The 15,728-nt window shown below is 43.7% G+C and overlaps 2 protein-coding genes across 6 annotated transcripts in view; one reads left to right on the plus strand and one right to left on the minus strand.

The window, feature by feature from the left end:
* Positions 1–6,069, plus strand: part of LOC138467780 (dynein regulatory complex protein 9-like) — a 960,790-nt gene extending 954,721 nt beyond the window's left edge. For all 5 annotated transcript variants that reach the window (XM_069608026.1, XM_069608024.1, XM_069608027.1 and 2 more), the window contains one exon: positions 5,687–6,069. In XM_069608026.1, coding sequence (XP_069464127.1) covers positions 5,687–5,740 — 54 coding nt within the window. In that variant the 3' untranslated portion in view covers positions 5,741–6,069. The remainder of the gene's footprint in view (positions 1–5,686) is intronic.
* Positions 1–15,728, minus strand: part of PEX13 (peroxisomal biogenesis factor 13) — a 531,904-nt gene that overhangs the window by 65,948 nt on the left and 450,228 nt on the right. The gene's annotated exons all lie outside the window — the stretch shown is intronic.

Consider the following 15,728-nt stretch of genomic DNA (forward strand, 5'->3'; position numbering starts at 1 on the left):
ATTTATATAAAGAACTGTGTGTTAACTAACATAGTGTGTGGACATTCCTTTGTGGGTGCTTGGGGACTACACTGTACTTAGAAACCAGCCTGCATCACCCCCTGAGAGCTTAAGCCTTGATTGCTCGCCCACGTTTACCAAATAGCGTTACCCCCTCCAGTCTTTACACAGGTGGCAGCAGTGGGATGCTTATGGTTTTAAGAACCAGTGTGTAACCTTGCCACTTTGTTAAACTGAGGTTTAGCTGGTACTAAATAACTACATTACAAGCAATGTAATCTATTGCAAATGCTAAATTGACTAGGAAGAGCTTAGACGATCTCCAGAGTGCATGTGAAGCCAGGGAGTTAGACTTTGAGGATAAGTCTAGGGCTGAGCTAATAGCTGCCCTGCTGGACTACCAGACTGATTGTCAAGCTCTTGAATGGGGATGCAACCAATGAGGATCCTGCCCCTGGGGTTGTTATTGAATCCGATTCTGGGAATGCCACCACTCCTGCTGCCTCTGTTCCAAACCCCAGCACTGCTCTTCAGGGGGAAGCCCTGAAGATTGAACTTTTAAAATTGGAGGTACAACAGGAACAGTTAGCCTTTCAATATAAAAAGTTGGCAACAGAAGCTGAATTGAAGGAGTTGGCGCAACAACTGATAATCAAAGATAGGGACACTGAGCACCAGAAAATTAAGCTGGCGAGAGCGGAGACTTCAGCTAAATCAGTTGACAGTGCCAGGTCCCCAGCCACCAAGTTTATGAAAAATGTTGTTGGTGTGTATGTGAGGGGTTCTGATATCATCCAATGGATTGAAGTGTTTGCGGTGGCATGTGGAATCCATGATGTTGTTAAAAGATTGGGCTATGTATTTGTTAAGCAGAGTGCCTCAGACTGGGAATGACTGTATTCTGAAACTCAATAAGAGACTAGTCACTCCGGTGTCCCTCTATGCTCCCAACGGTCGGCAGAATGTGTTCTTTCTGCAATCTCTGAGACACCTCGCAAACTTTGCTGAGGGGGAGTTGATAGTGGGAGGGGATTTCAACACCATATTGGATTTTACACTGGATAGGTCCTCCCCAGTCACCAGGGTGGGACGAATAAACCAGCAGGCACTGGCGCAGCTGCTGAGAGAAGTGGGGATAGTAGAAACTTGAAGGTTTTTCAATGGGACAAGTAGGTGGTACACATACTATTCATATGTGAACAGAAGCTTCTAAAAAATGTATATGCTGCTAGTCTCAGGTTTGCTGATACCAGCGGTTGTAGGGGTGGAGATCGGTAGCAGAATCCTGTCTGACCATGCACCAATCACGGTTACTATACAGGATATAAGACCTCACAGGGTGGAAAGGAGGAAACCTTTGGTGCTAAATGAGCTCACACTGGGGGAGCCGGTCATTCGGCAGGAAATAGCAGACGTACTTACCAATTACTTGAACGAGAATGTCAATGGGGAAACAAAATGGGAAACTGATTAGGACACGTGTAAAGCAGTCGTCAGAGGGGAATTCATTAGCAAGGCCGCGAGATATTTGAGGGCCAAAGAAATACAATGGGTTGAGTTGGAGAAGGTTAGGCTCTGTGAGGAGAAGCACCAAAACACTAATTCGGTACGGTCCTGTATGGAGCTGGGGATCGCCAGGAGCCAATTGGAAGTGCTTCTAGCTGCCTGGTCGGCCCAAACGATCCTCAACCCCAGACAGATATATTATACGAAAGGTTATAAGGCGAGTCGGCTATGGACAGCAAAACTGTGTAACGTAGCTCCAGAAACTACATAACCACACTCAAGGATCCAACAGGGGTAGCCAGATCCTCGGAAGAAGAGAAACAGAAGGTGGTGAACTCCTATTAGACCCGAAGTTCAGAAAAGGTACCTGGCTTTTATCAACCTGTCTAAAATCACGCCGGAAATACATGAGGAGTTGGATTGCTCAATACTGGTTTAGGAAGTGGTTAAGGTTATACAATCCCTCCCGAATCACAAAACACTGGGGCCAAATGGGTTCCCCAACCGCTTGTACAAAACATTTAGATAAATACTTGCACCCCGCCCGGCCACTCTTTATAATTCATTCTTGGCTCAGAGCGGGTTACCCCCTCAATGGCGGAGCTGAACACAGCTTGTCTTGAAACAGAATAAAGATCCGACTGACTGTAATTCATATCGCCAAATCACTCTGCTTAACAGCAATGTTAAAATATTTACTAAGATTCGGATCACGAGGGTACAGGCGGTACTCCTAAACTTGATTTCAGTCGATCAGATGGGTTTCATTGAGGGTAGAGAGATGGGGGACATCATCAGTCGGCAATACATGTAACTGAATATGGTAGGAGAATGACGCAACACTTTGCAGTCCTAGCATTGGACGCCAATAAGGCGTTTGATAGTATAAAATGGGAATTTATTTGGCTGACTCTGGTGAGCCTATGGGTTTGGGCCTCACTTCACAGGACTGGTTTCAGTTCCCCAGCACAAGGGTGGGGGTGAATGACTCCACCACAGACCAAATGAATATACGGAGGGTGCCCCTTGTCCCACTTGGTTTTCGCCTTGGCGCTGGAATCGCTAGTGGCTAAGATACAGGGAGATGCAGAGATCAGGAGTGTGAAGGGGCAGCATAGGACTCATAAAATCGCACTATACGTGGACAACATCATGATTTTTGCTGCAGACTCAGGGAACACTATTCATATGGAGTGTTCGGAGCCCTAGCAGATTTTATGGCACTGTTGGGATTCTCAATTAACCCAAGTTAATCAAACGGCCTTAATATAACAGAATAACCAGAGGTAATTGCAAGGGTCCACAAGGCTTGCCCCCCAAAATGGCTGAAAGGTTTGGTCCCATACTTAGGAGTAAACCTTCCCCCCACCTATGAAGGACTTTACAAGGCAAACATACCAGGTTTATTACGAGACGCAGAAAGGCACCTCACCAGATGGGGGAGACAGGACATTTCTTGAATAGCCAGAATTATAGTTGTTAAAATGACCCACCTGCCCAGGATACTATACTCGTTCCGTTGTCCGAATCCTAATCGCGGCAGTGCAATTTCAGAAGATCCAGGAAGAATGTTCTTCATACGGGGTAAACAGCGCCCGTGAGTCAGCCGCAAGGTGATAAGGAATCCGCTTTGGGGCAAACTGGGGGTTACAAGTAACCAGCGGTACTACCTAGCATCCCAGATTAAGCCAATCGCGGACTGGTCTTATCACCAACGGGAGAAGAGATGGAGGGAGGTGGAACAATGGGTGACTACTACCCCACTGAAAATATTACCTTTTCTAACAGGTGACTCTCAGCGAGGGGGTGGAGGGAGACTTCTGCCCTCCTCAGATTATTCACTGCTCTTCTGGGATAGGGGGTTCAAGAACAAGGGGATACCCCGAAAAGGGTCACTGACCCCGGACATCTTCAATGTGAAATTCAGCCCGAGGGGTTAACCAAATGAGGTGGGAAGCCAGGGAGACACGAGGGATGCTACGTTTAAAGCACATGTATTCCTGCGCAGTACCAAAGACCTTCAAACAACTCAAGACTGACTTGGGGATAGGAGAGGGAGAAAGATACCACTATATCCAAATTTGTCATTGGATCACCCACAGACAGATTAAAGAAGCGGGCACTAGAGAGGCAGGGGGAATGTAGCTGGCGATGGCGGAGGCAATTGAGGGGAGACAATTCTCTAAACTATACAGATTGTTAGACCCTACGACAGACAATGAACCACTTATATACCTGAGAAAATGGGAGCAGGAGTTGGGGATTGCAATGCTGGAAGGATTGTGGGACCGGATGGGAGCAGGAGTTGGGGATTGCAATGCTGGAAGGATTGTGGGACCGGATCTGGGAAATAGCCCACAGGGCATCAAAGTGCACAATTATTAAAGAAGGATTGTACAAGATCATACAGAGATGGTATATGACCCCAGAAAGGCTAAATAAGATTGCCCTATTGATCCCTCCGACATGCTAGAGAAGTTGCTCACAGATAGGAAACATGACTCATTTGTGGTGGACATGCCATAAGGATAAAACCTACGGGGAGGAAATATTCGGGAAGATTAAGACTATCACAGGACGTAAGCGCCAAATGTCTCTGTTAGTCATTATACTAGGGGATGTAGATGAAGGAGCGTATCGCATGTCAGGGGCAAAGGCCACCTTAATCACTCACCTGCTAAATGCGGCTAGACGGACATTGGCACAGTCCTGGAAAGACCTGGGGGGGCCGGTCATAGCACAGTGGTGGGTACAAATATGGGAGGTGGTAGCCGTGGAAAAGATCATGGCCCTCCTGCACAATGGTTTCCCGGTTCACTGTGATTTTACCGAAAACATTTTCTGATGGATTTTTTACCCAAAAAATCAATTGAAAAAAATCACTGCATTTTTTAAGTTTTTTATTTGGGGGATCCCCTGAAACCCTGACTCCCTATGTTTAAACCCCAAACCTCTCCCCACCCGTTTTGACACCTTACTCCCACCCCATATAATCAATGTTTTTTTGTTGGATTTGTTTTGGCTAAACAATCCATCAAAAAAACATTTTAGGTAAAATCACTGGATACCGGTTTCCCGCATTACTATCGCACTTGGGCCCCATTCATCAAGGATGTCAGAGATACGGAAAACCTTTACCACAGGCTGATGCTCCTGAAACAATTTACACTGGATTGAGTAACTGCTAGGAATTGTTATGTCCGCGGCAGAGAGACGGCAGCACCTGGAACCCACCCACTCAGAGACCTTTATGTTTGTAATATGGAGAATTGCAATGCCTGGAACTCACCCAGAGACCTATATACATCCTCACGACATCAAGATGATTTCGTTTTTCCAAAGGTTGTATTGTTGGCTATATTCAAGTTAGTTAAACATTAATGTTAATGTATCGAATGTTAGCTGTTGTTGAGCTGGCTCCCCTTTGGTGCTGAGGAGGACTTTCTTAGGTCTGTAGGTACTGAATAAGAAAGAAAATAGGAAATGGAGTTGTAGTGGATTGTCCGAGTCAATGGGGAAGACGCAATGCATGTAATATGGAGGTTCAAGTGATATGTTGACTGTAAGCTGTTATACACATATCTCTGTTTCCCCCAAAAAATAAAGATGTAAAAAAAATAAAGGACCTGCCGCCTTTCATGGCAATCTGTCGGTGAGCGTATGGGGCAAGTAGGTGTGGGTGGGTGTTACGAGGTGCTAGAACGAGGGAGGTTTGGGGAACTCCCCCAAATAACAAGAGAGGGGACACTCAAGTGCCATCAATACTGAGTCTCATTAATGCTGTCAGGATCATCTCATAGCTTCCCTATTGAATCTCAAGCGATGCTAAACTGAGTTGGTAGAGAAAGGAGGTACCATAGTTTGGTGGCCCGAACTCAAAAAGATCTCCCGCCTTTTTTGTGGAGGTTATTGTACTTTGCAGGGGTGGTTGGTCTAACCCATGTATTAAACCATTTAATTTCTGTCCACATAGTGCTGGAGAGGGTGACTTGATACTTTTGGGCACTCTCAATTTACCACACTGCAATAGCCCTGTTCAGTGGGAGCCAGCTCTATCAGTGATACCAGGCACTTTTAAACAGACAAGCTATGTTCTCAAGAAAATGTAAAAAAGTGATCTCTTTGTACCAAAATACATTACAATGAATGCTAAATCTGCTTTTTATTTTTATTTCTCTAGGAACAACTATTGAAAATGGATGTGAATAAGAAGATAAGGAAGACCAATACATGATGGCTTTGCCTTGTTTTGGATTTTCTCAAACGTTTATGCTTCTCTGTTCTATTCAAAGATAATACAAAGGAAAAAATCAAATGAACTTCACATAATGATATCTCTGGTCAAGCCATTGTGACAGTGACCAGCAAAATATACCTTTGATCTTCAAGTTATGTGTGCAATAGGATTTCTATACCAGTCTTTAAGTTCCAATGTCTTATGATCTCCACAAGTGCCAATTTTTAGGAGGTGTGGATTCTGCACGTTTTTATATATTGTTTGTGTATTTGTTTATTGTATTCTCACAACATGCTTTTTTTTTTAGTAAAGTACATATATTTGGGTTGGTTCATGTTTGATTTAACAAATTGTGAAACGTTTCTCTTATGAACTTTGTCTATATTTCTTTATCGCTCAGAAGATTGCCACTTTGTCTTAGTAGCTTTGCCGTCAAACAGTCTTAAATTATCAGTCATATGCAAGAATGAAAACATTATTTATTGCTGTGTGGAAGCATGTTTTGCAATACAGACAACTACAGCGCTCTCTTTGCATTTCACATACAGCAAAGGGTCTCAGAAAGAAGAATGCCATTCACACCAGAAGCTCCATCAAAGATTGTTTTTCAACTGTTGTCATTAACACTATTCCCGATGAGGGCATTTGGAACTGGCACATTTAAATGAAAAAACGTCTGTGGTTCCCGATTCCATATGAATTAAATGAGCTTAGATAAATGATGGCAGGATTGCTGACATTCTCAAAAGGAAGCCTTTCCAGAAGAGGCAGAAGTGAGATGTGGCAACACGGCACAGATGGAGGAGTAGGAAGGAGGCTTTTAGCTTTAGACTAGTTACAGCTCAACATGCATTTGCTTGTCTATTGCATTTATATAGACAAAGATCCCAAATGGCAATTAAGTGCTGTGGAAGGTCATAGGAGCACGCTTGGAAGCGGAACATCTTCATTTTGCTTCTGAATGTCAGCAGTGATTTGTACATGGATAGATTTCTTCCAGTAAGGTTTATAAGCAGCATAGAAGACCGATCTCCATAGGGCTCTTTCTATTTTGAATCTCAGGCTATAGATACTGCTCTAGATACTGCTCCTATTGTTTGGATGCATATCATTTAACTTTCTGCCCAAAGAATAAAGGAGAAGCACCATAGATCTGCTGTGGTCCAGGGTGAAGTGTATTATGCCAACTCAGTATCTCATGGATAGTCAAAAAAGCCTTGTCTGTATGGGTACGGTGTGGTCAGTCGCTGGGCATGTTGGGTATTACCCTAGGAGTTTAGCTGAAAAGTACTTGGAGGCACTGAAGTACTTGTTGGGACATGCCTTAGAAAAGCACATTGCGGTAATAAAACAACATCCTGCTGAGCAAATAATCAGTGGCTGCACACGTTTATTTGAGGGGTTTAAACTGCCTAAGCAGCTTGCGATAGTAGTTGGCGCATCTGGAGGTGGTGTTAACCTGTGTGTTAGTGGATAAAGTAGAGTCAAAAAGTCCTGATTTCTGCATGCAGTATTTACTGTTACCACATGCGGAAATGTCAGGGTCCCTGGATAATTAGAGCTGTCCCATATCGAGGGAGGCGAGGAGCGGGTGGGGTAACATACAGATCCACTATTCCATCAAATTCATAGGTTTTGTTTTACTAATGTTAATATGATTTTTTTCCAAAGCATATTTGGAGGTTCGACATGGACCAGGCAACACAGCAGCTCATACCCTTACTTTACCATGCACAATAATGCATAGTAGAGTCAGTAATGACCATGCTGTCCAATTTATTGGAAATGTTGTCAGAAGGTGGGTGTTGGAATAGCCCAATTAACCAGTATTGAGTCTTTAGTAGATTTGCATATTTGGAATATGCCTAGCTCTCAGACTGGAAGCCCCAGAACAATCAAAACATTAAAATAGACAGCTTAAATAGGCTACTGTCCTTTGATCATTCTTGACCAGCCTATCTCTGACCCATCAGTGCTGCCTACCAGTATTCCAAACAGACAGCCTTGGTTCCGTTGGAAGAGGAACCTCTGGAAATATTTACTATGTATACTTGGTATTGAGAACTTTTTTCTGGGGATTAGGAATTAGTTCTTGGCATCCCCAGGAAGAGGGGTCTTCTGAACTGTGAAGATGATTGACGTTCAGGGCGAGACAGGGCAAGCAAAGGAGGTTTGTGGTGTGGCTGCAAAAGCTGGAAGGTGAAAAGCCTCAAAAAGTAGTGTTGTAGAGGGGGAAGAAGCCGAGAAAAAGAATGTTGCAGAAGATAAGAGAAAGTCTGACTCTGTTAAGATCTTAGGGGTCACTTTCCACCGGACTTGCATCAGAATCTTCCGCCAGTTTAAAATTAACACCCATTAAGCGTTGAGGATAGAACTATGGGCAGGGACACTGAGGGCATTGTGGAGAGAAAGCTCTGTTTAGTAAGTGGTGTCGCCCTATCACTCAGCAGCCATTTCCCTGCAGGACGGCTCACTGCATTTTACAGGACACTGCATGGCAAAAACAGGGAGTATAGGGGCACAGGGTAAAGGCACAGTAAAAACAGGAGGGGAGAGGTTGTCCCCTCTCCCCACAAAATAGCTGCGGTAGAATGTGGTGAAACGTCCAGTGCGATGAAATGAGATAGATGCGAGAAAGTAACAACCTCAGCCACAGTGGTGCTGTGGAGGTTGTCACAGGTGGAGTCATACTAAGGCAAACCACCCCATGGTGCGTATTTGACGTCACAAAATGATTCTGCACAGACACAAAAAACGATGCCATTAGGCACAAGCATAGCAGCAATGCAGTGTCTTCTCATTAAATGATATTTTAAACTGCACACATGGATGAATATGTCCCCCATTGATATACCCTGTTATTGAATCAAGTCTTTGTTTTTTATCAGGTGTACCATGATCGTACCAAGAGACTTGAGATTAATTTGAGCAACATAGGCACGGCCAACCTCAACTCATAAATATGTGATAATTATGTCCTGAGTAGAACGTGGCAACTTTCAAAAGTTCTGTAGGACTTTTGAAAAAATAATCAGAAATTGCCAATTTGCATATTTTATATTGCATCCTTATAAAAAGGCGAGGGTATTTAAAAGGCACCTTTGTTCACTTTTAGCAAATGGAGTCTTTTCACTCTCTCCTTAAGGCAACTTGTTTTGTTTTTTGTTGTGACGCACACCCAAAGGGCACAAGAGCCCTTCACATTATCCATATTGCAATATGTTGTCAGTATCATGGGAAGGTGTAACTATTACAATACATCAATAATACTGCTCATCATAAATAACCCTTTATGAAATTATGCTCTTCCTTAAAAATCAATAAAGGTAAGTGAGCCCCACTTGTTCCAACTTCACACCCTCTAATAATGTGCATTTAAGTAAAAGGCAGCATGTCTCAAAGTCTGGTTTTACATACAGGTGCAAGGATTTGAACGTGTTTTGAAAAACAGTGTATTCTAGAACGTTCCCCTCTGATTTCAGATGTTTTAGAAGTCCCACTGCATGTCAGAAAGCCAAAAAAGATTGGTTTATAAATTATTATTAATGATATCATCATTTTAAATGTGTCATTTAACTTATCAAATCACTTTATGGTAAATAGAATTCCATCAAGCATCATTAACACATCTTAAGTACAGCACTTGAAATCAATACTCATCCCTTCAATATTTACAACACTGATAACAAAGACCGAGGACCTAACTAAAACCTCTAATAGCTTAAGGCTCTCCCTGTATCACAATATGTACCTTTGCTCCATCACTTCCCTCAGGTAGTTAGCAAATGTATGAGTTCAGGGAACATGTAAGGCCAGCATGCGATAAACGACAACCAACTTTGTATTCCCTAAAACTAAACCATCTTAGTTTCGATAAGAGTTTTCCTTACACCCTCGTGAAAGAAGACAGAAATATCAGTGTAGTGATGTCTATGTATAGCTCATCGCATGGGCAAAGTGGGAGATTGTCATGAGGCATGCCCCTCTAGCTCATCGCATGGGCAAAGTGGGAGATTGTCATGAGGCATGCCCCTCTAAACTGGTCATGTTTGTTTCGGCAGTTGGTTAAATTGATCATTTTGTTTTTTTAAACTGTTAATGCTTTTTCTAATACACAGGTATGTTATAATGCAGGTTCAAATTGTCCTTAACTCTTGAAATTGAAAAGTAACAATCCACACATTTCTAATTGTAGATTCATAGTATAAGCAGAATTCAACTATCACAATATCAAGAAATTAACATTCACGTATGGAGGGTTGTTTCATTTCCCATCTGACACGTTTAACCTTTAGGAGGTAATCTTTATAAAAGCACTAATTCATATTACTTTTGTATAACAGAGGTGACGCTCCTATAGCAAGTTTGAACAGGCATCTAAGTAGACATTAAACAATATTTACCAATATACACGTAAACAGTCAAAGAGATAGCACAACACAAGGACCACATCAAACTGGAACACATAAAAACAAAATCCACAGCACTAATACCCAACAGAAAGTATAGGACGAGCAGCACAAACTCACCATGGAGATAATTAGTATGCCACTTACACTCCTCCAGTCGTATAAGTCATTAAATGAGGACCATAACTCCAAATATGTATCACTCTCATTGGATCTCTCATACATAACTCTCTCATATCTCCCTCATACCTCAATAGAAGGTGCCAAGTTCCAGCCTTCCACTATAGGCTTGTTTCCCGATTTCGAATATTTGCACAAGTATATTTTTTTATTTACGTGCATTTGGTTATCTGAAAAACCTTTTGCACAAAACCATAATAATTCATTAATACATACATATATCACAAAAAGATAATGTTACAATCATCTAATTACAATTCATACTCACCCTAAACAATATTATAAAAGCAGTTTGAAAATCATTTCATTCTCACACACCTGTAAACACCATTAAAACTAGTCCACAGAAAATTATACAAAATTATCAATTAACATTCAGTTCCTCAACATCAAATACTATAGATCAAGTTCTTCGTTGGATTTTCACATTATCATCAATTCTAACTACATAAGTGAGTGGTACACATTTTGTAAGAGGGAGGCCACTCTGTTCCATATATGATTGGCTCCCCCTGATATAACCAAAGAACTGGCAGAGTTTATTGCAGCCCAGAATTGATCTTGGGAGATGGATAGTACATCTCTTACCTGTTTTGAAGAACCTTTGACATAATACTGTTGCAACTTGGGGCAGCCCGTCAATATGTGTCTAGTTGTCTCCAAACTATCTTTACAAAGTTGACATTTCTTGTCTTCTACCTGTATACCTTGCCAGGCTCCTATATACTCATAACATGGTATTATATTAAACTGCAGGAACATTATGAAGCGCTTCAGGTTATAACTACAATATTTCAGAAGATAATCACTTGCACTTCCAACATTAAACACTCGGGTGGTGTACTGCGTCTATTGCTTTTTTGTATTCAATGCGTCTTCATTCAATGATACACCCCAATTTCGGGATTTGATTTTTAGTTTAGTGTAAAAGTTATATATCAATTCAGGACTCTTGTATCGTGGCTCCAAACAGGATCATTGGCAATTTTTCAGACAATGTGATTATATTTTTCATCAATGGGTTGTTATTGTTAGTTTGATTGTCTTTTTCTATCAGGCCCATCATTGAGTCAGCTCTAGATGTCAACATCTTCAGCTTAATATATAATTTACACTACTGTACCTGCCAGAGTACCTTTAGGGATGTTAAGCCCAATGCAGTCCGGATGACCGCTATAGGAAGTCGCAAAATCACCTCGCAGAGTTTTCCCTCTAATTTATTCAACCATTGAATGTAGTGTTCATTGAGTACCTCAATACCATACAAGATACTTGGTATTATACCTTTCCTGTATATTAGTAGATATCCCTCCGTTGAGTGACCACCCCTGATACCTAGGAACTGTTGGATAATGTTCCACTTCCTTATTACCCTTTTGGTCCTTAGTTCTTCAAACTCTTTTTGTGGAGGGGTTTCAAAAATGGTCTCAAGCCAGGATATACATAAGAGGGTACAATCTCAAGCGCTGTTGCAATCAATTTGCTATCGATGAGGCTCCTATTACCACTACCTCTGTTTTACTTAAATTAATTTCCATATTATGTTCTATGGCATACCTATATAAAGCTTTAATTGAGCGCTGAAAACCTGTAGCAGTATTATCCCAGACCATGTAATGATGGAAACTGTACTTTCCCATGGCATCTTATTCTGGTAATGTACATTATGCGCTCCGGATGGAGCCGTTGTGACCGCTTTTAAGCGCTTCCAATTATTATCATCCTAAGCTCATTTTCATTGTAAACCAATCCATACTGTACACGCCTTGTGTGCCTGCAAATATAGAAATAAAAGTAAGTGTAATGGTGGAAACGGAGCGTGCATCTCAGGTCTCGTGGAAGCCTGTCCCTCATGTGGTGCACGCTCAGATGTGTAATAGCATGCAATGTTATCAGTCTGGAGTGCCCAAGTCTCTCATTCCACTGCACGTGCAAGAATGTGCAACATCCCAAAGTAACATGGAATACCCTCAATCTGGAGGGTGGAAGTCCCTCCCCTAGCACCACAGTCAAGAATATGCAACCTTCTAACGAGGTTGGAAAATGTTTCCGTGGAAAATGTTTCAGGGCGAGGAAGGGGACCTGGCACAACGACAATGGATACTGAGCCAGGGAATCAGCCAAAAAGATACAGATTAAAAGACCGAATGCAAGATATGGCCAAATTTCGGCCGTTCGAAAAAACCGAATGATAGAAAAGTTCGACCAAATTCCCCATTCGGTGGCAGGGGCTGCGGGGGTGTCCACCGCACCCTTGCTCACTATATTGTGAGTGGGGGCTGAGGGGTGTCCCCTGCAGCCGTTCCCAAAATAATAAATAAAAAAGGAAAGGACCCTGCCGCGCTGGGCTGGTTCCCGGTCATGGAAGTGAAAGGGAACAAGCGTTGCAGGGACACAGCAAGTCTGTGGCACACAGCGAAGTATGCCGCTGCAAGGTAAGTAGGGGTGTGGGGTGGATGGGGGCAGGGAGCAACTCGGAAATGTTCAGGGGAGAAAAGACCGAAGGTTATTTCGGAAAAATTATCTTCAGTCTTTTCTCCCTCGCAAATTTCCATCTCTGGCTTTCAACCCTGATCCCTGAGCTAGCGAGAGGCAGAAAGGGAACCATCCTCGGCCACCCCTCCTCCTCCGCAAACAGAGAGCGAAGAAGCCGTAGCGGGAACCCAGGGATTATACCCTGCACACTCCTTCTGGGTTGCACCATACCCATCTCCCTCCATAGTTCTTGTTGTCATATGGATTGTCTCCTGGGGGAATAGTGAACTTTGCCTTAGTTTCACTCTTAGCTTGTCCCTCTCTTCCAATATATTGTCTTTTGCACCTCCCACACCTACCTCCATCACCTTCATCCCTATCAACTTCTGTCCTCTTGCGGCATTGAGTTATGCAGATCTGTAGCACACATAATGCCACTAGTAGCAATATTAGTGGACCTAGTAATACTTTCAATCTGTCTGCCAGCTATGAAGGCATCCATGACCAGAGGTAAGTTATCCAGCTTTGGACTTTTCCAGTCCCTTTGGGTCACGGCTTCTGTCAGAGTGCCATTCTCTCCGTCATTGGCAGGTACGAACGTGCAACAGGAACTCCACATTTTTGCGCAAACTCCTCCTTCCATTGCTGTGTGAAGATCCAGAATATATCTATCCTGGAGCACGATCAACCTTACTGCTTGGAGCTCCTCTTTTATTACGTTGGATCCATTTACTGTAGAGTTTATGGTCAGCATCAATTCCCACCTGGCAATCTGCAGCCAAATTGCGTTTGTATATGTCTGAATTGCTGGAACCACTGACACGAAAAACATTTCAGTTCTGCTGAATAACCTATGTTCTGGTGGTACATCGTCTAGGGATGTTGACAACTCTTCTGAGAAAAAGCTGCTTCTTTTCACACTACTCCCTCGCACTGTTTCCTTCCTTCCTTTTCAGCTGACACGGCCAATGCCGGCGCCCATACAATCTCCATGGCAACTGGTAACGCCGCCACACAGATGCCTTTCCCCGGGCTGTGTGAGTCTGCGTTACTGCAGAAGGGGAGTTGCGCCGCCGTAGCATAACAGCATCCGCCCCCAAAGACACGGACAACCCCCGGGCAGAATGGAAGTCTCTTAAAAGATTGGGACAGTGCAAATTGGCAAGGGGTTCTCAGGTCCGATCCACAGGACCAAAACCCTTCCAGTCAACCAGATAAAAGGTAGTACCTCTAGAGACCCTACAATCCAAGATACAAGACACCTCATACTCCTCCACGCCATCCACCAATATGGGAGGCGGACGGACAGGTAAACGCGTGGAGGGAATGCAGGGCTTGAGCAGGGACACATGGAAGACAGGATGGATACGCCATGACTTCGGTAAGGCCAGCTTGACAGCAACAGGATTGACAACAGAGGTGACGAGGAAAGGACCCAGAAACCGTGGTAGCAAAGATCTCTTACCTGCTATTCGCAGGTTCCATGAAGACAGCCAGACTCTCATACCGGCCTGGTAATTGGGACCAGGCACCCGGCGAGCATCCGCTGTTCTCTTAGCACGCTCCTGGGCTCGGAGCAAATGGCATCGGACATCCCGATGTAACTGGTCCAGATCACGAACACAAGCCAAAGCAGCAGGGTTAGCTGGAGGCAAGGACGGATTGAGAGGCAAAGATCGTGGATGACACCCATACAGGGCAAAGAACGGGGAGACCCCCGTGGCAGAATGCACCGAGTTGTTGTAGGCAAATTCTGCTTGGGCAAAGCAGTAAACCAGGATTGCTGAAATTGAAGGCATGGACAACGTAAATATTGTTCAATAGTGGCGTTAGCCCTTTCAGTCTGGCCGTCTGTCTGAGGATGGTACGAAGAGGAGTATCTGTCGTCGATGCCAAGAGAGGTTGTGAGGCCCTCCAAAAACGGGACGTGAATTGCGTTCCACGATCAGACACGATGATGGATGGCAACCCGAAGTACCTGAAAACGTTAGTCATAAACAATCTAGCCAACTGAGGAGCGGAAGGCAGACCTGTACAGGGCACAAAAATGGCATACTAGGTGAAATAGTCAATAACTACCCAAATGGTGTCATGTCCCTGCACCTCGGGTAGGTCGACGATGAAATCCATCGACACCATGTGCCATGGTTTGTAAGGGACTGGCAGCGGATGTAACAAGCCTATGGGCTTAGACCTGGATGTTTTGCATTGTGCGCATATTGCACAAGAGGAAACATAATCCCTGACATCCCTGGACAAATTAGACCACCAAGCCCAACGACGTAAAGCTTCAACTGTTTTTTTATGGCCAGGATGTGCCACGATGACAGAGTCATGAGACCACTGTAAAGCCAAGGTATGTGCCTGGCCTGGAGGTATAAAGATGCGTCCTTGTATAAATGGCAGACCCTGAACCACATCTAGGTTGAGATCAACGACTTCCGTAGGATGAGTAGAAACCCAATTTTCAATGATCGTACGCAGTGAGGGTTGCACTGCACACCCACATACACACCCACAAATGACCTTGTTAGGGAGGAGAGGAAGGGGTTCCGTCCTTGATGGTTGCTCCCCAGCGTGAAGGTGAGATAGGGCATCAGCAGATACCTGAGCCTTGGCAGGGCAATTAGTAATAAGAAAATCGTACTGTGAGAAGAACAAATGCCAACGGGCCTGTCTGGCAGTGAGGTATTTCATGGTCTTGAAAGCAAGTGGGCTTCTGTGATCAGAATAAACCATGACAGGATGGCGAGCCCCTAATAAGTGATGTCTCCATTCAGAAAAAGCGTCCCGGATGGCCAAGAGTTCCCGTTCGGTGATTGAATAGTTCATTTCATACATGGTCAGTTTACGGGAAAAGAATGCCATGGGATGAATGTCACCTGTAAGGGGATATCTTTGTGACAAGACCGCGCCGATAG

The sequence above is a fragment of the Ambystoma mexicanum genome, chromosome 4q (genome assembly GCF_040938575.1).
Source record: "Ambystoma mexicanum isolate Mex_15411 chromosome 4q, UKY_AmexF1_1, whole genome shotgun sequence".
NCBI classification, from domain to species: domain Eukaryota; kingdom Metazoa; phylum Chordata; class Amphibia; order Caudata; family Ambystomatidae; genus Ambystoma; species Ambystoma mexicanum.